Source organism: Struthio camelus, chromosome 14 (genome assembly GCF_040807025.1).
Source record: "Struthio camelus isolate bStrCam1 chromosome 14, bStrCam1.hap1, whole genome shotgun sequence".
Taxonomy (NCBI): Eukaryota; Metazoa; Chordata; class Aves; order Struthioniformes; family Struthionidae; genus Struthio; species Struthio camelus.
In genome coordinates, this window is record NC_090955.1 from 9,360,256 (window position 1) to 9,384,412 (window position 24,157).

General features: G+C 45.3%; 1 protein-coding gene across 10 annotated transcripts in view; it reads right to left on the reverse strand.

Moving 5' to 3' along the window:
- The window catches only part of GRIP2 (glutamate receptor interacting protein 2), a 306,845-nt gene that overhangs the window by 66,208 nt on the left and 216,480 nt on the right, over positions 1-24,157 (reverse strand). For 9 of the 10 annotated variants that reach the window (XR_693324.2, XM_068907123.1, XM_068907122.1 and 6 more), the window contains exon 2: positions 115-195. Coding sequence is in view for 9 of the 10 variants with exons in the window: in XM_068907123.1 (XP_068763224.1) it covers positions 115-195 (81 nt within the window). In the remaining variant the exon portion in view is untranslated. Of the gene's footprint in view, positions 1-114; positions 196-2,532; positions 2,554-24,157 lie in introns of those variants that run through there. The other variant, XM_009669300.2, reaches the window with a different exon arrangement.

Below are 24,157 nucleotides of genomic sequence, written 5' to 3' on the forward strand. Positions count from 1 at the left end.
TGCCCTCCAGCAAAAGCCCCGCTCACCAATACACCAAAACGGGGGTAGTCCGGGACAGCCCAAGGGATTTACAGGTGTGGCGGCACAGGAGCAAGATGCAACCCTCGTCTTTACCTGGGATGCTTTGCCTTCTGGAGACCAGGGCTGCGTCCATCCCACCGGAGTCTTTGCTCCCCTTCGAGTAAGGGCCATCATCTGGGAGCAGAGCAGATACAGAAGCTAACGTTAGCACCAAAAGCAACCAAACAGCAACAAAACCAAAGCATTTCGAAAAGCGCGTCCATGATGACACCGTAGCTGGGATCACAACTCTGTCGTGGACTGCAGATGAGAAAAAACATTTCCAACCCCTTTGCACTGCCCTGTAGGGCTCGCCTGCTTTTGAGGGAGAGAGGGAAAGAAACAAGAAACCAGCGGTGCAATAGCATTATCTGATTTATTTCTCTTGGAGCTAATCCGTTAGGAGAGAACAAAATTCCCTTACTCCTGTAATTATGGGGAACAGCTGAGGAGAGAGAAAGCTGTGGCATTAGTCTCACAAGTTTTAAGCCTGTCATTATGCTTGTGAAGAAACTTACGGTCTTTGGAAATGGAGTAATACATCAGGACACTAACAGGGCACTAAATCACTACACTTGAATTAAATTGCCTATTCTTACAGATCCTATTATTTCAAAGTCGCATTCTCCTGCTGCTGTTCCAGCCTCTGCACAGTACAGAGAACACCTTCTCTTTAAGGACTTAAAAAATAATAATAAGACAGAAAAAAGAAGAAATAATATCAGTAGCAGCATTGGCCAACATAATTTGAAATGTAAATATAATGTATTTAAATATCTTCGCATTCTCCTGTTGGAAGATTCCTACATTGCAGAGAGCTAATTTGCAGAGAAGTGATCATGCTGCTACAGACTTCATTGCCGCACATCTGAAATGCCTTTTCTCTGTGGCATTTCATAAGAAGCTGAGCATCACTGATCAATAATTTCCAGTAAACATGTAATATTGAATAATTCTCATTCTCAGTGACTGTATTCCTGAATTGCCCTTCCCAACTCTTCAGCAGCTGTGAAGGTGCAGGAGTTGTATGTGTTAGTTTAAATACTGGTTACTGGAAAACCCATCCACTTATTCCCCAGCCCTTCAGTAACTTAAATATAAGTTACAGAGAAGTTTTTTGTCTTGCTGTGTACAAAGGGAACAACTATTTTGTTCAGGCTCTTTCAAGACCGTGAGTTTGTACAAAGAGCAATCAAAATCGATTTCCAGTTTACTGGCAGCCCTCTCTCCCCAGTAACAGGAAAATGATGGTATTAATTGGATGACGTGTTGCATTTAACCACCAGGAGCTGCAATTCAACTCGAGCACTTGAGCATTTTTTTAAAAGTCAAATGAAAATAAGTTTCCACCTAACATGGCTTTCAAAAAGGCACAATGCTTTTTTTTTTTTTTAATTTAGTTTTAATTCTTGTTTCCCCAGCTGAAGTGATTTTCACAAGCTGACGGAAGTCAGTCCCTGGACTCTTCTCCTTTGTCAGTTCGAGGGCTCTTCCATCACCGTGAAACTGAAGATGTCCAATAAAACAAGAACCGGCACTCACAACGCCCCACCATCAAGCTATGCCAAATTATTGCTGCCAAAGCACAATGACTTTGGTACGCAAGCAACCGGGATCTCTGCGACAGGAAGGGGAAAAACAGGTAGGATAAATCAACGCTGTCCTCCCTGTAGAGATCCAGCAGCATCCTTCAATGCTGACGCAAAACCAGCTACACTTGGCTGCAGAGTCGCAGCAAGCACCAAGTCGAGTCATTGATTTCAGATCGGTGCTGGTGCCACCTGGCCTCTACTCAAGAGCAGAAGGTTTGGAAATTAAATTTGCATTTTTAATGACAACAGCCCTTTGGGTGATGTGGAGACCAGGGACAAGGTTAATCTGGACTTAATGACTCCGGACACAGCTTTACTTCACTTTGACGGTTTTGCTCCAGCATCCAGCTTTTTTAAAACCAAAGCAAAGCCACCTGCCTTCTCTTCTTCAGGAAAGGTTCGATAGGGATAAATATTCAGAGCTTTTGCTCTCTGCCAGCCCTGGCCATATTCATCTTAATTTCTCTCTCTGGCAAGTTATTCCCAATGCCACATCCTCTTCCCCGTCCACCCCCCCGGCACCTTGCAGAGCCGAAAAACGGGGCCGGCCAAGGGGAGCATAAGGAAGGCGACGTTTCCCGGTGGAGCTACCCCAACGGCGTCTCGAGACAAAGCGGCCGCTTTCTACGCCCAGGTATTTCTCCCTGCTCCGACACAAGGTAACGCACCCGAGGCGATACTGCTCTGCCGCAAACGGGAACCCGGCCTTCCCGGGAAACCACAGAAGATGATTCGAAGCCAACTCGCTAATCTGTTGGCCAAGTAAAACAGGGAACCATCTGCTTCGCGTAAACACGCCACCCCGCGCTAGACAGCTACCGGAGCCCCCCTGAGCCGAACCCCCCTCCCCTCGCAGCCCCACTCCATATCGACATGAAACCTCATTTCGGTAAGTTATTCTCCCTGTCCGGAGAACTTCAATAGCTGTTGGCCAACGCGCCCCAGCCACCGTTTTAGCAAGTAACCAGGTCGCCCTCGCATTTAATAACAGCCACCGCCTGCGCCGAGCCTAAAGCAGAGTCCCGCGCTGCGTCGCCGCCGGCAAACGAATAGCACCGCCGCTCCCCTTCCTCTCGGGCTTCTCCATTCCAAACGCAGTTGATTATGCAAAAAAAAAAAAAAGTTTGTTTTTTTTTCGCTCGTTATCCGGCTAAAATGTTTGAACAGGAAAGGGAGCTGCCACCCGCCGCCTGCCGAAGCGCGAATTGGCGTTTGCTCGCAGGAGCATCCCCGCCGGGCGGCTCTTTGTTCATTTGCAGCCGATTTCCTGCTCTGCCACTCAAGCTGGTTATTAATGGAGTCACTTGTTGTTGTTGTTTGGGGGGGGAGAGGAGGGGGAGAAAGGTCCTTTTTCCTTTTAAAAAAGGAATTTTAGCGCTTTGTGCTCTCTATTAGTCATTCCTCCCGCCTAGCGCAGCAGCTATTCAGAGGAATCGCTGGTAACCAGCCTGACTGCTCAGTCGGCCCAAAGAGCAGCGCCAACCCGAGCGTTGAAAATTCATAAATCTCTCCGCTCCCTAAAACTGAGAAAATAACGTTTATTTTTTTTAAGCCTGGGCAGGTTCTTTTTGCAGGCGCTCACCGCTGGCGCCATTAAAGGTGTATTTTTGTGAGCTTCTTCCCCTCGCACCAAGCAGGGCCAAAAATCTTCAAAAGAAAAACGTCAGTAAGCGGCGATTTCCCGGCAGTTGTGTTAACGCAGGCTCTAGATCTTTAAGAAAAGCTCCCGAGTACATAAGACTCTCAGTAAAACCGAGGGCGCAACGCTTTCCATGCATTAATCCCATGGGCATCTGTGACAATATAGAAAAGTTTCTGTAAACTCTTTGATAACTTTTTTGCTGTTTCGGTGTCTTACAAACCCAGGGGAGAGAAGAGCTCCCACGTCCCTGCCTGTAGGCACGCAGCCCTAGGCTTTCTTCTCCTGCAGCAACAGAGTTTTTATAGTAGGATTACGTAGCCCACGCAGGAATAAACACGAGATAATCCCACCACGTCCCCACAAAAACAAACTTGACAGACGAAGGAGGAGGAGCGGGAAGAACATCCCCTTGCTTCAGCTGAAGTACCAGAGGTAGAAAGAAGGGAAGGTCAGGGAAAGTCCCAACAGTCACTCTTGCTGCCAGAGGAGGCCCGCTCCTCCAGCATTTATTGTCAGCTGCTCTGTCACCAGCGGGACCACTTCTCCCCGCTTTTTCAGCGTTTCCTGTTCAGGGGGGATTTTCTACAACAATCTGCTTTTTGACAGAAGCTGACCCAACCTGTGGTGGTTTTTTTTTCATTTCTTTTACGATTAAGAATTGGGGTATTTATAGAAAGAACAAGATACTCCATGAGCAGCAGAACTCAGTCTCCTAATTTCCCGCAGCTGGCTCTGACGTGGATTCTCTTAGGTCTAATAGTAAGGTTGAGCTTACCTCTTCACCTTTGCCTGTTGACCAAGGGTGCAAACGGGAGCCTCTCCTCTACCCAAGCTCCTGTTTGCCCATTTTTGGTAAATGGGATTCAAATTAGTAAAGATAAATTCAAATTAAAAAAAAAAAAAAAAAGGACAACAGCTCTAATCATCCCTAAGCGTCCTCGTACCTAATCTTGCAGACATTCAAGGTACCTGAGGCCTCAAATCCAATCACTTTGCTAGCAGAGCATTGAAGGCAGTACATTTTGCCCTACTCCAGCTTGCCTAGATTTCAGTCACATCCTAAATAACGGCACTTCCAAAACTTCCTTCAATAAAATGCCCCTGGTCCAAACGGAACTAGGATTGTTGCATTGGAAAGAATTAAAGAAATCATCAAGGAAGTTAAAAGTTTATTGTAAGAGGAGAACAAAATCAGATGCTTTGGCTTTGCATTAACACCTAGTTTGGGGGAAGGATAGGAAGAAGGGGGAAGGTTAAAGAAAATAGTTTTTAATAGGAGAAAAAAATCCAAATGAAACCACTCTCTTTTTGAACAAATATCATTTTTATCCAGAAACTGTTTTTCCCCTCCCCTAAAAATTTAAATAAAGTTATTCCTAAAGACATGTGGCACTAATCCCCCAAAATATCTCAAACTGTTGCTGGCTTGTTGATTCACAGGAGCCAACTACACACATTTGAATCACATCCTAGCTGATAGGAAGACCACAGCTTCCCTAAATTAGGGATCTTCAAGCTTACAGAATGGCTTAACCCATTTGTTGCCCAGGATCATCAACCTTGCAGCCTGTCTGAGATGCCCTGTCAGGCCCTGGCTTTTTCCGTAGGGAATAAATGGGCAAGTCCTGGCTCAAATTCTAGTTTTGTAGCAACCAGCAGTAAAGCTGGTTTCAGTAATGCCAGGATGTTGCTTTTTTTTTTTTTTTTTTTTAAACGTTATATTCCCAATGGGATGTGTGTGCAGGCATCAGGGTCTTCTGACATCACTGAGGTTTCAAACTAACCTCTGTCAAAAGAAAAAAAGCTTCCTCGGAAAGAGCACTGATTTAGGAGTTCATTATCCCTGCCTGTGGGGGGGAAAGGTAAGAGGGTTTTTTTCATTTAGAAGAGTTATAAGTCTATGTTATTAACAGAGATCACCTGTTAATGAAAACTGGCATTGGCTAAATAAGTTCTGTGACAATTAGGCTTGCTGTCTGCAAGTTGTTCGGATTCCCGGGTCGGTTTAAGATCGTTCCTGCAGAGAAAGTGCATTAATCCTGTGGGAAGACCAAGAGGTAAAACCTCCCATTTGTTTAATGGAAAAAAGACAGTTGGAGACAGTTATTTTGCCATAGGGTAATTGCATTCCTTGTTTAGAGCAATGAATACTAAAACAGCGTTAAGAACGAAGAGCTGCTCAGGCTAACGCAAGCTGGTATTTTTTGCTAGAATAAAAGCATGAGGTTAGTAGCAGGACCTCAAATGACTAAAACCGAGCGCGATTTGATCCATTTCAAAAAGAGTTATCCCTTTAAGTCGGAGGAAGCGTTTATCTGTAGTCAGATAAAGAGCAGTCAGGGGTGCACGGGAGCGGGTCAGGCAGCTAGTGATAATTCAGACTGCAGCCTCCTGGGAATTAAGTCTCCAAGGCCCAGGATTTTAAAGACATCTGAGTGCCCAAAGATGCAGATGCACTTGAAAAATGGATTACAGTCATGTCTCTGATTCTTCAGGTACCTAACTACCTTTAAAAAGACCTATCTCTAACAGGTTTGGTAGGATTTGCAAGTTGTCGTATTACTAGAAAGGGGGGGAAAAAAAGACATATACCCTTCATTCTGACTCTCAAATTGGTATTTAGCTCCCAAATTACACAGCTTCTACTACAATGGGCTCATACTATCACCAAAGACAGGAGAGTAGCACTTTGCACCTCTCCCAGCGCTGCTTCTCCACACAGCATCGCACCTTGCAGCACTTCACCTACCAGCAACTGCTTTGGGGTTGTATTTTGGGTTATTACAGCACTGGTGCTTGCCGGCCAAAGCTGCGACTGTGCTGGACAGTACAAGCGCAGAAAAGAGGTGACCTCCCATCGTCCGAGCATTTAGCCCTCAAAGCAAGACATGAGCAGATCTATAGAGACTAGGACAGGAAAACAAGAAGCTCATCTTGAATAGCGCTATAAATAGATTGCATGAGTTGCTAATCTACTTGATTGCAGCCTCCAAGAGTTCCCGCGGTGCCTCTGCTTCAGGTGACCACATGCAGGAGCCTCCATTTCCACAGCCACAGGCTTCCACTCACCTCAAGCCTTCCTCGTAAGCCGGCTTGAGACTCCTTCTGATCAATTAAATCCAAAGCTCCTGAGCCCCTTGGAAAATTTGCACATGAGTTCATCAAGCCCAATGCAGATGTTTAGCTCTTTTCCCATCTCCAGAAATCCACCGCTCCGGCTTATTAGATAACAGTAAAATTAAAAAATAAAACCCAAGCAAATAGATGAAAAATTTTGCCTGCGATCTCCAGACTGTTTTTTCCCAGAATACTGCAAAAGTTAAGCTAGGGTTCATGAGTCTGTCCTGTGCAAAACCAGCCCAAGCATAGAGCAATAAGTATGCTGAATTCTTAGGTGAGACAGCCCAGGCTCCTGTGGAGCGCTTAAAAGGAAAAAAAATAAATTTGCTTTGAGATTCTGCAGCACAATTTCATTTTTATGACACTGACTATTTGGCTCACTGAATCAAAAAAAAAAAAAAGAAAAGAGAGAGAAAGAAAGAGAGAGAAGGAGAAAAAAAAAAAAGAAAAACCCAACAGTGTTTTCTTCCATTTTACTCTCCGGAAGATTGGTTGGTGCATTTGGAAATAGGCTGGGTTGACAAACCGGTGCACATCCTGGACCTCATCTCCAACTCCACCAGTCCCATGCAGGTGCTTCCAAAGCCTCCACAGGCACCAAGCACTGCAATCCTCCCACGGGAGCTGCTCAGACCTAAACGGGGCTTGGAAACTCTTCTCCCACTCCGCTGCACCAGGAATATTTTGAAAAAAGTTTTCCCCTTATCAGCGTGTTCAGTCAGAAGTGGACTGAGTTATTTTGGGAGCACCACCCCCTTCTCCTCACAACTTCATAAATACATGTACCAATGAAGTTGTGGTACATAAGACAGAGGCCACCTATTGCTAAAAAAAGCCTAATATTTTTCCTTTCACTGGCACTAAACTCCATTACAGCAGATATTCATGAGTTACAAAGACGACAGATGAGGGCTTCAGAGAATGCTTTCTATTCGATTTCTCTTTCTCGACTACAAATTTTCTAAGAGCACAGCCAAAGAGGAAGGCTGGACTGCAAAATCACAGAACGGCTGGGATTGTCAGGGACCTCGGGAGATCATCTGGTCCAACTCCCCTGCTCAACCAGAATCACCAAGAGTAGACTGCCCAGGACCGTGTCCAGTCAGATGTTGTATATCTCCAAGGACGGAGACTCTACAACATCTCCAGGCAACCTGTTCCAGTGTTCAACCACCCTTACCATAATAAAAAATTTTTCTTACATTAAAATACAATTTCTAATATTTCTAGGTAACTGTGCTTGCTGGAACAAGGTCCTTGCCTCTAAGAAGAGAGCTGAACTTTCTCCCCAACAGTGTTTTTCAGCAGATATCAGAACTGAGAGCACCAACAACCTACAGAGATGTTAAGACAACCCCATTCCTGCTCCTTTGAAGTGATCCATTAGTTTCCAGAAAAAACGCAAAGCAGGTCAAGGCAAGTCCTCAACATGGTAATGAAACTTGAAGCAGGGCCCCTTTGCATGTCCCTGCAACGAACCACAGAGCAACATCGTCCTCCCCACCCCAAAGAGCACCCATGTCTGCCAGACGGGCAAGCCATACCCCTTTCTGCTTTGCGCCTAACCTTGCTGCCCTTACTCTTCTCTTCCATGTGGCTCCCTACAGCTGCTCAGTCACAGCACCAGCTCCAGCTGCCTTAGCTCCCCTCTGAAGACCTGTTTTTTCAAAGGACAATTACAAAGTCCTAGGTACATCTGGTAGGAGAAAGGCCCCAAGAGCATCATCAAAGCACTAACAGTACCTCTGGCAGCCACACTGCAATGACACCACACTCCCTTCCCCAGGGATGGGGACATGCCCCATCAACCGTAGTTTCTTCTGGCATGAAACAGAGATTTTCATGGCATCTTCTCCATCTATTTGTACAGTCTCTTGGCATCCAAGTCAGAGAGAAGTTGTCCAGACTTTGAGGTTATTCCAGGAGGACGTTGCACTTCTCAATTCCCCATACGCACAGTGCACGTTTCATCTCCCCTGAACCCCCACTCCTTCCCTTCTTTTCTTCTAAAGCCTTTATTCAGTTATCTACCGACCCTTCTAAGGCATGTATAATTTCATAACCACCTGCTGCTTTATTCACAGGAGACAGATCTATAAAAGATACAATAGCCTATTGTTCAACAGAAAACTCCATGCTTTGTTCCTCTATTTTTTTCTTTCTAATAAGAAACCAAAATTACTTTTAACAGAACAATTTGTTTCAAGCAACCACTTTCAACCAAAAATGATGTAGATAATTATTTGCATAGCAGTAGCCTTTATGAGACCCAGATATGGGCCAGAACACGCCAGGGTTCTCAAGCAGGTGGTGTCATCCAGACTTGAAACGTCAAGACCTGGTATTCCTCATACTTTCTTTAAATATACAGCATTCCACTTAAAAAAAAAAAAATCCAAAAAACACAAAAGGGGAAGAAATGAAAAAGACATCTTTTAAGAGTCTGAAGTCAACCTACTATTACAATTGTGTCTTTTATATATCAGACACTGCTACAACGCACTGTCTGTCATCAGTTACTGCTGTGGAAGCCAGCCACAGAGTAACTTTATTTAACTAATCAGCGTATCTGATGGGATGTGTGAAACAGTACCTGGAAGCAGTTGTTCATTTCACTCAAGCTGTACGAAGAGACAGAGGAAAAAACACTTTTAAAAGTGGCTAGAATTTATTATTAAACCGAGCTCTGTGTTTTAGTTTGGTTTTCTAGGAAAATTAACTCCACATGCTGCCTGTATGTCCATCCATCTGCTGTCCTCTGGAACCGATTGACCAACATCAGTCAACTTTGGAGGAGGGGTAGCGGCCTAAAAGATTATAGTCCCATAGCTTTCATTAAAATTGTGTTTTGAACAGGAGAGACCCAAATTAGTGCTCTCAGCAGAGCAAAGAAGCCTGCTGTGCAAACAGCTCCAGACTAGCCACAGCCCCCGCTTTCTTTTCTGTGGTCGGGATAGGTATAAGGCATATTGGATGCAAAAACTGTAGGAAATAAGGCTTCATTTGCTCTTCTGCTCACAGAGCAGCTGATGTTGTTCTTCTAAAGTAACGTGGGGTTTCTTTTCTTTCTCTAATTTAAAAATATCAGGAACAACTCTTTCCTCGTTCTAGTGAGGATGTGCTTTGTGTGTTAAGTCAGGTTTATTAAGACCTTCTCGAAGGAGGGAATAGGCTGGATCTTTAGCACAGATAGCGTTTCCCAAATGAAAAACAGACATTTTATCCTTTTATCCATCCCTTCTAAAGCACCTTCCTAAAAGTCCAAAGACCAAAAAGGTCCCTTTTGCACCCATGATCCCTTCCCAGGTTCAATTTTTTTTCAAGCACTCCTCAGCAAGATCTGAATTTCCAGTGTTAAAGAAGAAAAATAATGAGAAAAGGGGGGAGAAGCTCCCTTCCCACAGTCCCTCCCACCAATTGCAGATAGCATTTTCAGACAGCTTCATCAGTTTATATTTATGAGTGACCCAATGGCAGGGGAACCTACGCAGATTCTCAGCCCCTTGCTGGTCACATTTGCACACGCACGCACGCACACATCATGCATAGTAGTTTTGCACATGAGGGATAAGAACAGTGCAGAAACCAATTCATTGAGATTATTATTTCTCACTGGTTCTAGTGCTTGAAATGATGTCATTAAAGTTACATTTTCCAGTCAATCTGGCAATTTCTCTTATTAAGCAGCGTACACTGTATGGGGGAGAATCCAGCAAATAAGTTAGGAAGATGAAATATTGCTGATATACTGATTGCGTTATCTGAAGAAACTACCTTTCAAAAGTAAAAATTAAAGAGAAATAAGATACTTTTTCAGATTGATCTTTCACGAAAGTTATCCAAGTGAGCAATTGTAATATGGTGAGAAATGACCAGTAAAGTCTAAAACCATTTCCGAGGAAAAATGCCTCTCTAGATACAACTAGGTCTATTCACCTGTGCAATAGCCAGCGGTAAATCCTAGCTAGCAAGGGAATAGGGTTCTCCCTATTAACTCCAAGCAAGCTTCCAAACTTCTTCCTCAATAAGGAGATGGATAAGAAATGCAACCTCCTAAATTCAAATCCTGTGGCCTTCTCTTTTTTTCAAGCAACAAATGCCATACTCCACTATCTGTGAAGCAAAATCAAATAAAAAGACAGCTCTATTGCAGCTTTTCACCAGAGAAAAACTAGTGCCATCTAAACCTATTACCTGCTTGTTTGAAAACCTCAGAGTCAGTCAAAAAAGTGAAAACAAATTTTGTTTTAATGAAAAACATCGTGCCTGCTTTCATCACACAGGGTTTGCACTAAGTTCCCTCCCAACTGGGACAGTTTTTCAAAAGGTATGACAAAAGGGAAAGTTTTTATTTTTTGATATATCAGTAGTTAAAGCCAACAAGTGAGTCAAGGTTCGCAATAAAAAATGTTTTTTTCTGAGTAGTGAAAGCCTCTTCTTTACGAAAAAAGAAAAGCAACAAACTCCAAAGCCTGATTAAGCCAGATCTGTCTCACCTAACATTGGGCTTGGAGTCACAAAGCTCCAGGGAAGAGAAGGGGAGACCAGATTTGGCCACCATTTGCAGTGCTGAGCACTGAACGCATTCATGTCACAGCCTGGGCGTGAATCCGCGGCATAAGTCAACAGCTTGGAAACGGCAGAACAGGCGGGAGACGCCAGCACTTCCGCCTTTTGAAATGGAGATCAATTTGCTGCAGTGAGAGCAATAATAAATTCTTTGACCTATTTTGTCTTTTACAAACTCCCTTTTGGTCCTTATGATCTTCACGTTAAAAACGGTTACCTGTTGCCTCCCGTCCTCCAAGGTCTCAATCGAAACACCGTCGGATCAAGAGGTTGTTAACTTCCTGATGGAGAGAAAACTGCCTCTGGTTTGTGGGAAAAGCCTCGTCCCGATTTCCGTGATAGAAGTGGGCCGAGAAGTCCTCCCGGGTAGGGAGCCTCACAAGTACAGTCTAGTTCACGCGCTGAAGAGATGGGGAGAAGGCAGCTTGCTCCCAGTGCACAAGCGCCTACACGGGAGGAGATTCTGCAGCTCTTTAATAAGAGGTCGGAAAGCCAGAGGTTGGACAAGGAAACCGCAGCGATTGAGCGCAGATGTGGGAATGCGTGCGTGTCCTCCCCTCCCTGCCCCATGAGGGGAATCGGCCTCCGCAACACTGGGCTACCTGGTGGCTTTTCATGAAGGGTGGGCACCGCTCCAAAAATCATCTGGCATCCCTCAGTCAGGATATTTAGGGAATGATTCACAGTATTTGGGCTGAGTTCTTTGATATATGTTATGCAGGGGCTGAAACATGGTTATAAATGGCTCATTCCGGCTGAAAATGAACCAGTCTGAAAAATGGGTAAATATGCCATTTGGGCTAAAGCTGGCTGAAAAGAAAAAGTGCCGTTCAGTGAAAAGGCCATTTTCCTCCATAACAAGTCTTTTCTGTGATTCTGACCAGCTCAGAGCTTGAGATCCCATCCCCACCAGAAGCACGAGGATACATCTGGATTTCTCCAGCAGAGCCAAAAAACAACGAGCGCCCAGGTTCTCTGCTCTGCCTCGCTCCTCCAAAAGAGGCTCAACTTCAAACAGACAGGAAAACCGCAACACCCTCTCCCCAACACACCGATGGGAAGCAAAGAAAGGGAGCGGGAGTTTTGAAATAATAAACTGTAGTAAACTGTACCACCAGATATCCTAGAGTTTGTAAATCAGCGGGTTGAGAACACAGCTTTTCTTCTGTGCTTTGCTCTGCCTGTGTAACTTCACCCACTTCAGCAGGGCAAATCTTCTCTTAGAGCAGGCAGTAGCCAGGGCAGAGAGAAAAATCCACGGGACTCGGGAGCGAGGGAAGGTAAAGCAGCAGCAAGACATCATGCCAGCGTTCAGCCTGATAATCTTTTTTTGACGAGGGGACCGTTACCGCTGTAACACAACTTTTTTTTTTTTGTTTTACTCCTATAGTACTTCCAAGACAGTCCATGTTACCCATGTAAGATAAGCGCTCCCAAGAGTACACATAAAATTTTAGTGCCTGTACTAAATTTACAGCATGCTATGTGGGGCTCAACTAAGAGTGGTAAACCGATCTCAGGGAAACCTGCTAGGAAAGGTAAGCCCTTCGATAACGATGGGATGGGGAAAAACCTTCTTACGGTGAATCATGCTCCATTTCTCTGCTGATCTCTTAGAGCAGCCCCAGCTTGACATCGGCTGCCCCTGCTCCAGCAAGGCTTAACAAGGGGCCGGCACCGGGAGCCTGGCTGGGCAGCTGCGCGGGGGGTCACCCTGCCCCAGCCTAGGTTAGTACCATCTCTCTGCTCCTAATTACAAGGCTGCGCCAGCTCTGGGACCAGGACCAAGAAAAGTAATGAAGATTCAAATCTGGGAGATTTGCTGCGCTAGGTCAAGAGGCGGCTGAGATTGATGCAGGATCAATCACAGTGCCAACAGCAACAAGCAAACCCACACAAAACGCAAGAAAACAAAAATCCCCAGGCAAACGAGGCAACGGAAGAGATGGGCTTCAGGGCAATACCATTTAATAAAGGCATGAGCCAGGGGCCAAGGGGTGGAGTGAAAAAACAGATATATCTAAAACACTTAAATGATGCCATCAACACTAGCATGAAAAACAAGAGACAAATGAACTATGAGAAGCAGATATCAAAGCTGTCTGTGACACTATTTGTTACTGTGCTGATCTTATCATCTTGGCTAGACTACGGCTTCAAAAGGGATAAAGGAAAATCACAGTTTGTGAAGAAGGACCATCATGGTTAAGACAAGCCTGAAGTCAGGCACGCGCTCAGCCGTGGCCACAGCAATCTGCTTGGGGGAGCTTCTCCTGCGAGGGCAGGCTCACACCAGCTCTGAGAGGGGTCTCTGGCTGTGGAAAGAGAATAAAATAGATTGACCCAGCGGTGACAAGAGGTAGCAAGTCACCAGCCTTCTTTTAAAAGGGGGTGACACATATCTTCAACAGCTTTTTCCAGCCCACCATGGGCCAGGCCGCTACAATTCCTCACAAGTAGGTCTGCTAGCGACACTGCAACGGGGCAACCCCCAGCTGCACCCCCAATTTGTGTTGAGGCCTCTGAGATTTGGGAACCCTTTTAGGAGGGCTGCAAAGACAGCTACTACTATTGAGAGACGGCATCACATGGGATGACGTTCAATGCAGTAGCTTGCAAATCAGGTGCTTTAACCTGGATTTGCGCTGCATTCTGATGCAAAGTGCTTAAAAACCAGTGGGAGCCGAGAAACAGGGAAGAAGTTCCAGAAAACATTAACTTAAAAATAAAGAAAGATTTCCGGCACCCATTTAGACTTGTTTCCAGCTTATCCACAAAGCTCTCACTAAATCTTAGTAAGACTTAATTCCCATAAGTGTGCTTCTCCCCCCCAGTGTTTAGCTAAGTAGCAATGTTTCAAAAAAGTAAATAGCAAATCGTGGGTGTTGGATTATTCATTCATGTGGTAAAAGCCATTATACATGAATATATACAGATGTTCCCACTTCACAACTGATCTAAACATATGTAGATTTTAGACTCTGACACACAAACCATCCATTATGCAACGGCCCGTGTACGCGTCTGGGCTGCTTTTATCCTAGACAGTGTCAGGAGGATTCACAGGAGCTGTGTGAGAGATGGAATAAGCTTATAGTTAAATGACTGAGGAAAGTTTAAGCAAGAGGCTTGCTTAAAATGAGAGGAGGAGGGAGAAGGCGAGAAATCAAAGAGCCGGGGAATATCAGATTAATAAGGACAACAAGATGAAATAAGAAAGTTTCAAAGCTTGAAGTTCTTTGACGCTGGAAGTGGTTTGGTCTGACCTCCATCAAACCAGCTGTTAAAAATCAGCTCGTCCCTGAATTGCCCATTACATCCTGCTTCCCACAAGCCCTGCTCCTGTTACTGCCTTCTCTCCGAGCCCCAGCATGAACAGCCATCCCCCGGCACCAGCGGGGAGTGGGCCGACTCTGCTGACTCCCCAACCTCCAAACAGGCTGATGCTCAAAGATCAGCACAGCACCACCACAACGAACACAAACATCCGTTCAGTATGAAAGATGGATAAGGCCATGCTCCAGCAGAGTTATTAATGCACTCCAGCTGTTTTATGTAGCTCCTTTCGTGCAAACGCTTGTGCCGGTGCTTTACATTGTATGAGCAATGCAAAGCAGGTGGAGAATCCAGTCTCAACTGCAGCGCCAGCACAATAATTCTCAAGAGGCATGGAAAATCCCGGTGAGAAAAATCAGACCACATTGCTGCAAGCTGGGCTCTGCCATCCACTGAAAGGCTCGTGAGATACTCACTCTTGTGAGCACCTTTCTGAGCACGCAAGGACAGCCTGGGACTTTTCAAGCTGAAACCCTGCTCCTTGCAGAACTCAGACCCCTACCTTCTCCCCACACAGCACAAGCCAAGGCCTAGGGTATTTAGAGAGGAATGTACATCTGAGAAAACACAGCTGGGAGTTTAACAGCTTACACAGAAAGTGGCAATGAAATCGGGGGAAAATTCAGATGTAACAAAATACTGTAATGTATTGAGGAAAGAGAAGACTCATGTGATAGCCTTTCACCCGTTGAGAACATACACCATTAAGCGTAACGCTTCACGTTATGGTTCCCAAATATGCACTTACTTGTGATTCAACAAGGCACTTATGTTAATAAAAATTAAAACCAGCAGATTCCGTCAAGTGTGTAATAGATGTGTGGAAGAGTAATGCATGCAGGTATTTCTAAAATTAACCACAAATACTGAAACTGTCTGACTGTTTTCCAGCTCCAGCGAAGTCTAGGGATGCTGCATAAATCACTGTCTCTCACTCGACACGTGCACTCTGCTGAGGCACACGAGGCTGTGCAGTACTCGTACAACCCCTCAACCACACCGTGTCTGCAGTGCGAGGAAAAGGAAAATCCTTGGCATCAGGCTTTTCCTGTTCCCACCACGCTAACCTCTAGATAGAGTCTGGATGTCTCTGGGAGCAGCTTTGCCAAGTATTTACCTCTTGCCACTGCCTACCCAGCACCAAAGGCAGCTGCCAAGTAACACGTTCGCATCAGTTTTACACAAGTGTGAACATCTGTGGGTCTACACTGGTGTAAACAGAGAGCAAGAGAGCCGAGCACACGCACGAGGAGGAGAGAGAAAGATCGGCCTTGTGAACGTTAGCTACAGCAGATCCATTTAATGATTAAATGCATATGATTGTTTGCTTATAAAATGCAGTGTCACATAAATCTGCTAGGAGCTAATTGCCTATTATAGCTCATGGTGCTGCTCGAGTCAGCTGCTGAATGATAAAGGGATTTCTAAAAAGGAGAGAAAGCTAGCAGCGCTTTGCTTGTTAGCCTGAGCCACAGACTCCAAAAGGTTTTGTTTTCCAATTTCGGCCAGATGAACGCTTATTATCCCTCTGGCTAATTGACGGGATCCATCTGCTGAGCTCACCTGAATGCAAAGGTAGGGCATAAAGTGAAACAAAGGGGGAGGGTCCTTTGTTTTTTCTTTATTATTATTAACAACAAACGTCTCTTTCTTGCTACATGCCTCTTCCTCAGCCTCGCAACATCACTGCAGCTGTCTGACCACCACCACCTCCCTGGGGCCTCTCTAGGGCTGGACAATGCTCAGCCACTGCCCTAACGGCAACAGCAGCAAGAGGGAAGGAAGACTTCAGCACAAGCGGAGAGCTGCGCACGGCAAGGGCAGGTGAGGAAACAACGGATTGTGGGACGAAACCTGGCTTTGGTGCGAAACGAGAAGCAAGCGGGAGAACATCCTCTAGCTCTGGCACCTTCCAACCTCCTCCTGATTTTGGCTCTACAGGTTGACCAGAGAGAGAAGTCACCTGGGAAGTTTGGTCCAGATCTACAAAAAGTACCTGCGCATCTTCCCACTGATCTCTCCGGAGGTCAGGCACCTCCTACGATGCCGTGCCTGGATTCGCAGCTAGTCCGCTCCTACCCGACGCGCACCCACGCTCGGCCTCCACGCTCAGCTCCGTAACATTCTGTGGAGGAGCCAGCAGAGGACGGAGCTGCAGGAATCTTCCTGGAGATCCCCCTCTCCAAACACATCCTTGCACTAGGGGAAGGAGAGGACAATAAGCCACTGGGCCATGGTTTTGAGGTATTCTTGCATTACGGGTAACAGACCATAGCATTACATGGCAGGAAGGAACGTGGTCTTTTTCACGGTAGGTTATGCGGGGAATGCATTAAATTATTGGGGAAAAAAAAAACTTTAGCGAGATATGTACATTCATCTTATGCCAAGAGTTTAATCCTACTCAAATGGCATCGCATTCCATTAAAAAAAAAAATTACCCTTGACCAATCACGGGGGCGGGAATAGGCTACGGGCTGAAATAGCCACCTCTATAATGGCCCAGCAAGGAGCAACCGTCCCCAACAGCAGGGCAGGAGGGGGCCTACACTGCCAGCACAGTGCAGGGGCAGATTTATTGCCAAGGTTGGGGACACTACAGCCGGGACCAGTTACAGCACAGGAGCGGCAGGAGCACTGAGACCTTCTGCATTTGTAACACATGTGGATGCTGAAAGACAGAAGAGCAGGCCCCTGCCTTAGGCTGGTTATTTGGCTGGGGAAAGCAACCGCTGGAGCTGCACCTTCCCACCCGCCCTGGGTCTGCCAGGGCAAAGTTCCCGCGGAGGAAGGGGCGGCTCACCGCGCGGCTGGCAAGAACGAGGCAGAGACCAGAGGCTGGGAGGGACGAGTGGTTCAGCAATTCGAGCGAGTCAGATCATGCAATAGCTGCGGATGACTTGGTGCACGAACGGCGTGGCACGCAACGGGTGCGACAGGAAGGAAAAACGTCCTTGAGGAACTTTGAGGAACAGAGGTTACCGCCGCAGCTTTGCAGAAACAGCGATCCCGTGGGATGGCGTGCACACCAGTGTCCCGGAGCAAGCAACAGCAGGCGTAAAACCACGGCTGCCACGTGCATGCCAAGCCCTGCTCGGCAGCCGCGCTCCTCCAAAGCGAACGCAGAGTGCGGACGTGCCCAGGAGAGCCAGTTCTGGGGGCACAAGAGAGACTCGCCCCGCTGCGTCCTGTCTACGTTATATGAGAAGCGCAGTACGTTACTGAAAAAACTTTAGCAAAACATGCACGTTCATCTCGGGCCAAGAATTTAATCCTACCCAAATGGCGTCGCATTTCATTAAAAAAAATTACCCTCGATAAATCACAGGGGCAGGAACGGGCTACGTCCCTCAGGTAGGTCCCTCCTCCCACCCTCTGCCTCCAGCCCGCCTAGAGTTCAGCAGAGGAGGATCAGGGACCCCCTTTGGTCCCTTTGAGAGGAGGGGGATGCGACGAAGGATGGGGAGGCAACAAATCCCATTTTCATCCATACGCCACAGGAGCTGGGAGTCAGATCTTACTCTTAACAGCGCAAGGTCCTGCCTCCCAGGACCAGAGCGTATTTACTCTTCTTATAACTGCTCCGCGATGCTTCTCGCCTTAATGCCAATATTGCTCTCCCCAGACCTGAGTCAGCTCTTAACTTATAGCTTCATTAGGATATACACACAGAGTGGTAATTATACACTAAGATTGGAAGCTAGAGTACTGCTGGCAAAAAAAACACAACTCCTTTCACCTTTCTAACATAATTTCACAAACTTGCACAATAAGAAACAGATCAGTTGTGAGGCAAGATTAAGTGGGATCATCTCTTCACGTCTCAGCTTCGCTACGTAGCTTTTACGAGGCCACTTTGGGATTGATATGCAAAGTAAATTAACAATGAATTAACAAAAAAATATGATATTCCATCCTTTCATGGTTTCCAGGTGTTAGGACCAATTTACTTCACAGCAATTTTCATTTCTGGTCCTTTTTTTTTCCCCCTCCTACCCACAAAATCCTGCAGCTGCCAACTCTGCTGGCATCTACAGCAGCTAGGAAACAAATTTCCCTGTGAAGCAAATTCTTCCAGGATGAATTGAATGAAGGCAGAGCTCATAATTGCACATTACTGAAAACATTTCTGATAAAAAACTGGGGAGATATTTTTATCCACATCTCCAGTTGAAAATTGCTGGGAAAGATGCTTTTGAAAAGCCATCGTCTCCAAGCATGTAATTATCAGATCCTTGAACAAAAACACACGGCCAAAGGCAAAAAAAAAAAAAACACATCATTAAAATAAAAAAAAATGGGGATGGCGATTGTTGGGAATGGAAGGAGAAAAATTCACGTAACCTCCTATGTAATTTTGCACGTCCAGTCTAAAGTTACCAGGCTGACTTGAAAATCCACAGATTAATAAATCAGGCAGCTGAGAACATTCAGCTTGGTTAGTAATTTTTCTTGTTATGAAGGGAATAATACCAAAAAGAATAATCAGACCCAGACTGGCAGTCAGACTGTCACAGAACCCAAATTTCCATAACTCCCACGTAAGCACGCTTGTCTTGGGAAAGTATTCTGCCGCCTTGACTAGACAGCCATACAATGACCCGGGGGTCCCATCCTAGCAAGGCTTAAGACCATGTACATACCCTGATGGGATTACTCACATGCTAAAAATTATGCCGTAGCTGAACTGACAGCTGAAAAGAGCCTTAAATGTTATTATGCCTGGTAGCATTCAGTTGTCAATTGGCGAACCTTGATAAATATTTATTTTTGCTCTACTTCCTCTCCTCCAGATCTGCAACACCGCCTCCTTCCTGATTATTATTACTTGTTAGCTTTAATTGTTCCTTTTATTCGTAACACCTACCCATGCCTAAACCCAAAGGCACAGGCACCCTTCCTCCTCTGAGCTCCTCTGTAGCTTTTTCTGACTTTCTGAATTTCATGATTTCCATCCTTGAATTAACTAGATAGAATCACAAGCAATAAACATAGGCATCCACAGGCAAATATCATTTTTAATATTCCATTTTCAAAAGAAAACAGACTCTACATGTCCTAACATACACACACACTTTGGCAGTGCCTTTATCGCTAGCTTCTACGGATTAACAAAACCGAACACACATGGTAAAGATAGCAAACCTGGACACGAAGCCAAAAGCAACATTTAACACACTGTACCGCCTGAAATTTGGTCTCCTACGATGGGTCATTCAAAACCAGAGTGCAGCTCTTCCAGCTGTAACCACAACCTGTACCTCAGCCGGTTGGCAGGGGGGTAAACCAGACTGCCGCCTAAGTGCTGCACAGCCAACCTCAACAGCCGTCCCGCCGCTGGCACTAAGGACTGTCGTTATTGTTATGTCTGCCTTTTGCACTGAAAAACACCTTTCTACCAACAAACATGCATACTAATGAGGTGTGCATTAGCACAGTCTTTTATGACCAACTGCTCCTCTCTGTACAAGGGTGGGAAAACTGCCTAAAAAGACAACCCATTCTCCAGGCCAACGACAAGAGTAAGAAAAGTTTGCTCTTTTCCACCCATCCAGACAGCCAGTTCTCATCCTTCGGGGAATTGAATTACGTTGTCTGTTTTCTGCTGCAAAAAGCAATTTTAATGGAAGGGGTCATCTCTAGAAAAGATCAAGAATTCATTTCTACTGTGTAGACCAGCTCATTCGTACTTAGCATAAAACTATGACTGACAGTCAACAAGACTTTAGCAACATGGCCACTGAAGTAACAAAGCCATCAGCAGGTACTGTTAAGACCTTGGGGAGGATGGATGAGGTATCACAAGACGGCAGAAGAGCAAAATGCAGCATTTAGCTTTAAAAAAAGAGATGCATTATTGGAGAGCAAGTGAAAAAAATTACAAATCTATCACCTTATCTTCAGTTCCTGGAACTGATAATCTATTTGTGAGCTGCTAAAAGAAAACTAGGAAGACTAATCTCAAATCTGGATCTACTACGAATAACTCATGCCCACCTAATTTCTTCCTCTGATAGAGCAATATTTCTGGGTGGACAGAAAATGCAAGATGTTGTATCTCAGTTTTAGAAATGCTTCTGACATGATTTCACATGCTATTTTTATAAGTATGTTTGGGAAGCAGGATACAGATGATTATGAAGTGTATGCAAAACTGATTGGAAAACCACACACTGAGAAAAGTCATCAGCTGTTCACAATCAGAAGGGAAGGTTGTATTAAATGGAGTTCTGTGGGGCCCATCTTGAGCCTGGTAACAGTCCAGTTTTCATTAATGACCTCGGTGATTGCAGAGAGATTGCGCTTATTACGTTTACTGACAACCATCAGCTATGAGGGCCTGGAAGGAGGCTGGAAAGACAAATTTGAATCCAGAATGATTCATACCTGTTTGACATCGATCTGAGAAAACAAATACGCAATTCCGTAGAGATGCATGCAAGTTACTACACCTGGGCAGGAGCAATCCATTGAGCAAATCAAGGATGGGAAAAGCTATTTAAGTAATAGTGTAGTGGAAGGGACTCTTTAGATGCTGTGGATCACAAATCAAACACAAGTCAACAGTGACATGGCATATGCAAGAAAAGCAAATACCTTAGTGGTACATGTGATGATGCCTATAGCCTGCAAGAGCTGTGAAATCATTTTTTCATTCTACTCACCACAGTGTCCAGATTTGGATACCACAGTCCAAGAAAGACGTGGTCCAGCTGGACTTTGTTCAGATTAGGTCAATGCAGTCTGGTCAGACATCTAGAAGACAAGTTATCAGACTAGGTTGAAGTAATATGAGTTGTCTACCCGAAAGAGAAGAGAGGTGGGAAAGAAAGAAAGGGTTATTACTGTCTTCAGACATTTGAAAGAGTGATGCACAGAGGCAATGAGTAATCTGTTCTCCCAGTTAGGACAGGAAGCAATGGCATTAAAATTTCAGGTGCAGAAAGCTTTTCTTAATATTTAAGTTCAGTGCTAGAACTGGATTTAACGTGGAGTCTCCATCATGGCTGTCTTCAAATGGAAGGTGGACTAGCAATAACATTGGTAGGGTTGATACTAGTTTGGGGCAGAGGAATGGCCCAAACAAGGTGACCTTTTATTCTCTGCGCCCAGTTTTGGCAAAAACCAAACCAATAAAACAGTGATTGTGTCCCAGATCCAGAGATGTCTCACTTGCTAAGTGCATCCCACTTTCTCATTCTCTTAATCTTTCACTGACAAATGACGTTAAGCAGCTGGATGAGGACAAGTTATATTAAATAATACTATTGTGATAAATTCTTTAATAAGAAAGATAAAATCTTTCTTCCTAGAAGATTTATCTATTAACGTTTCCTTCCTTCCTCACAACAGCTCTCCCCCTCTTTCAGGCTTTTTTCTCTATTTCTTTTCCTGCCTATTTGGGAAGGTGGGAAGATCTGGCCGTACATAGGCACAGCACAGCACAGACCAGGACCACAGGGGAACTAATCCCCTCAAAAACTGCAAGCAGGAAGAGGCAAAGATCTATTAACAAGTCACTTTTGCTGACCATCATCATCCTACAAGTAAAGGATGGAGCTTGCTGGTGAGGATTAAGGCACCAGAAATTTGTACTACTGTCCCTTGTGGGCACAGAACACATCTCGGTTATGCTAAGAGCATGGCTTCTAATGGCAAAAGCAAGTAAACAGGAAATGTACTGAAGAACATCCTGATCTACCACATTTGTTTTCTTCCCCTTACCTTCTACACAAACCATGTTTTAAAAATGAAAAATAATGGAGTCACCCAAACTCGTACCTTTAAGATATGAAGGGTTTTCTGAAAATACCTATGTCACAATCAGCTCGCCTTTTAACTTGGGGTTGTCTGTGATCAGATCTCAGCTGATCACTTTTGACCAGCAAGAAGCGGATTCAAGCAGCAATCCTGCCATAAGGACTAACTGAACATGGAGTTTGCTAGAGAAAAACATACAGGTCTTCCCAGATTTCAAGAAAGCCAAGGAAGTCCTCCCACTGCAAGAAGGATTTGATTGCAAAGTCTCTTGTGGAAACCCCATGTCGCATTGGTATTCCAAGCCACACACAAGCTTACGCTAAGCAGAAGATAAAAGTTCCCCCCACTTTTCCACATCACATCACTCCCAGTTTGCACTTCATGACCCTTCAGTTACAAAGGACAGATGAGAGCTCTGTATTTAAAAAAAAAAAAAAAAAAAGGGGGGGGGGGGGTAAGACTTTTTTTTTTTTTAAATAGAGGCCAATACGAAGGAAAGAAATCACCAGGACCCTGGTGGTGGTCAGCCCAGGAAGTCTGTAAACACTTCTGAACATTTGGATGCCTCTTCAAAAAAAAAAAAAATCCATTTGGGTTCCATTTTTGCCCATCACACTTAAAATGCTAAAATCAGTAATGTGAACACAACTCACTTTATTGCTTCCATCTCAGATGATTTCTAAATGAGGAAATTTCGTGGAGTCACATGAAAAAGTCAGACTATCAGGAAAAAAACCCCACTGAGAACACATCTGAGTGATCAAAGAACTGCATTAAGCCACAGCAAAATCAAACCCATTACTTTGTAAACAATCGCGCTCAAAGCTTTTCTCTGTGCTCTGTCTGCAGAAGAGAGCTGAGGCCACCTGCCTCTCTCCCCATCTTTGCGCTAAGGTTGAGGCAAAAGTGGGCCTCATCTGTTGGATGTTACAGCATCCAGTACCTGCTGGGTGAGGGAGGTATGGGGGTGGTCCACAGGAGCACTACCAGTATAAGCTATAAGGGTCCGATGCCTGAGTGAAGAAGGTTTCCTCACCAGGTCAGTGAACGCACCATTTCCCTGTACGTGGCAGAGCTACACACAGGGTTGACCCAACGTCCTCCAAGAGAGGTCTGGGGTTTTAGGCCAGGAAAATTTCTCATTCAACCACTTAACGCTCAGGCAATATCACAGATTTGCAGCAACAGAGCTATCGCCAGGACTTGCATGAGTGAAGCATCAGAGGACTCTGGCGACGCAGTTGAGCAACCGGCTGAACGACATCCCCCTGCGGCTGGTGGCATCCAGGAGACTCCTCTACCGCAGTTGGCATCAGCCAGCCCCGAGCCGGGGGCCTAGTTTACGGCTCAGCTCTGAGAGTGATGGGAGCTCCTGCCAAGTTGTCGTTTGATCTTTTCGTGGAACGGCTGCATTCCTGCCCCGTTAAATCATGCGCCCAGGCTCTCTCTGCCTACTGGGACTCCTCTTCGCTGCTCAGTCAGCTTTGAAATAAGCCCCAGCCCCCAAACCACTCCTTGCTGTGCTGATACCGTAAGTGGACATTGCGTTCAGTCACCATTCACGTGATTAGGCAACGCAGCCAAGCTAAACTGGTTTACACCCAGTTTATTTTATCCCTCACATTTACGAAGGGAAGACAGTTTTCTGAAGTTCACTGGCATAAGGTTCATGCTTTAGGGCAACCTGGGGCCAGAGACAGGACAGAGTGTGTCTCACTAAATCCCCTCAAGCAATGCGAAATGTTTCAGAAACCATAAATTACCTCTCTACTTCCAAGTCCAATGACTTTGCTTTCAGAAGCAAAAAGCTTCTATCAGAGAAGAGAAAAATCAAGCTCTATGCAGTAGATTTAGCTGCAACAAGCAGAGTTACAGCATGCAGCAAAGTACCTGAACGTTGCACCCTGGTAGGAAATATCAGAGCCTGTCCACCCTGGAGAGGCTGGTGCCAGGATTTCGTGGCTGTGCCCTTCGGAAAGGTGCCCTTCTACACCGATCTACCTACTCTTGTGCAGAGACAAAACAGATTTCTTATACTCTGTGTTAACAGCACCCCAGGTTTCCAAACAGGGGTTAG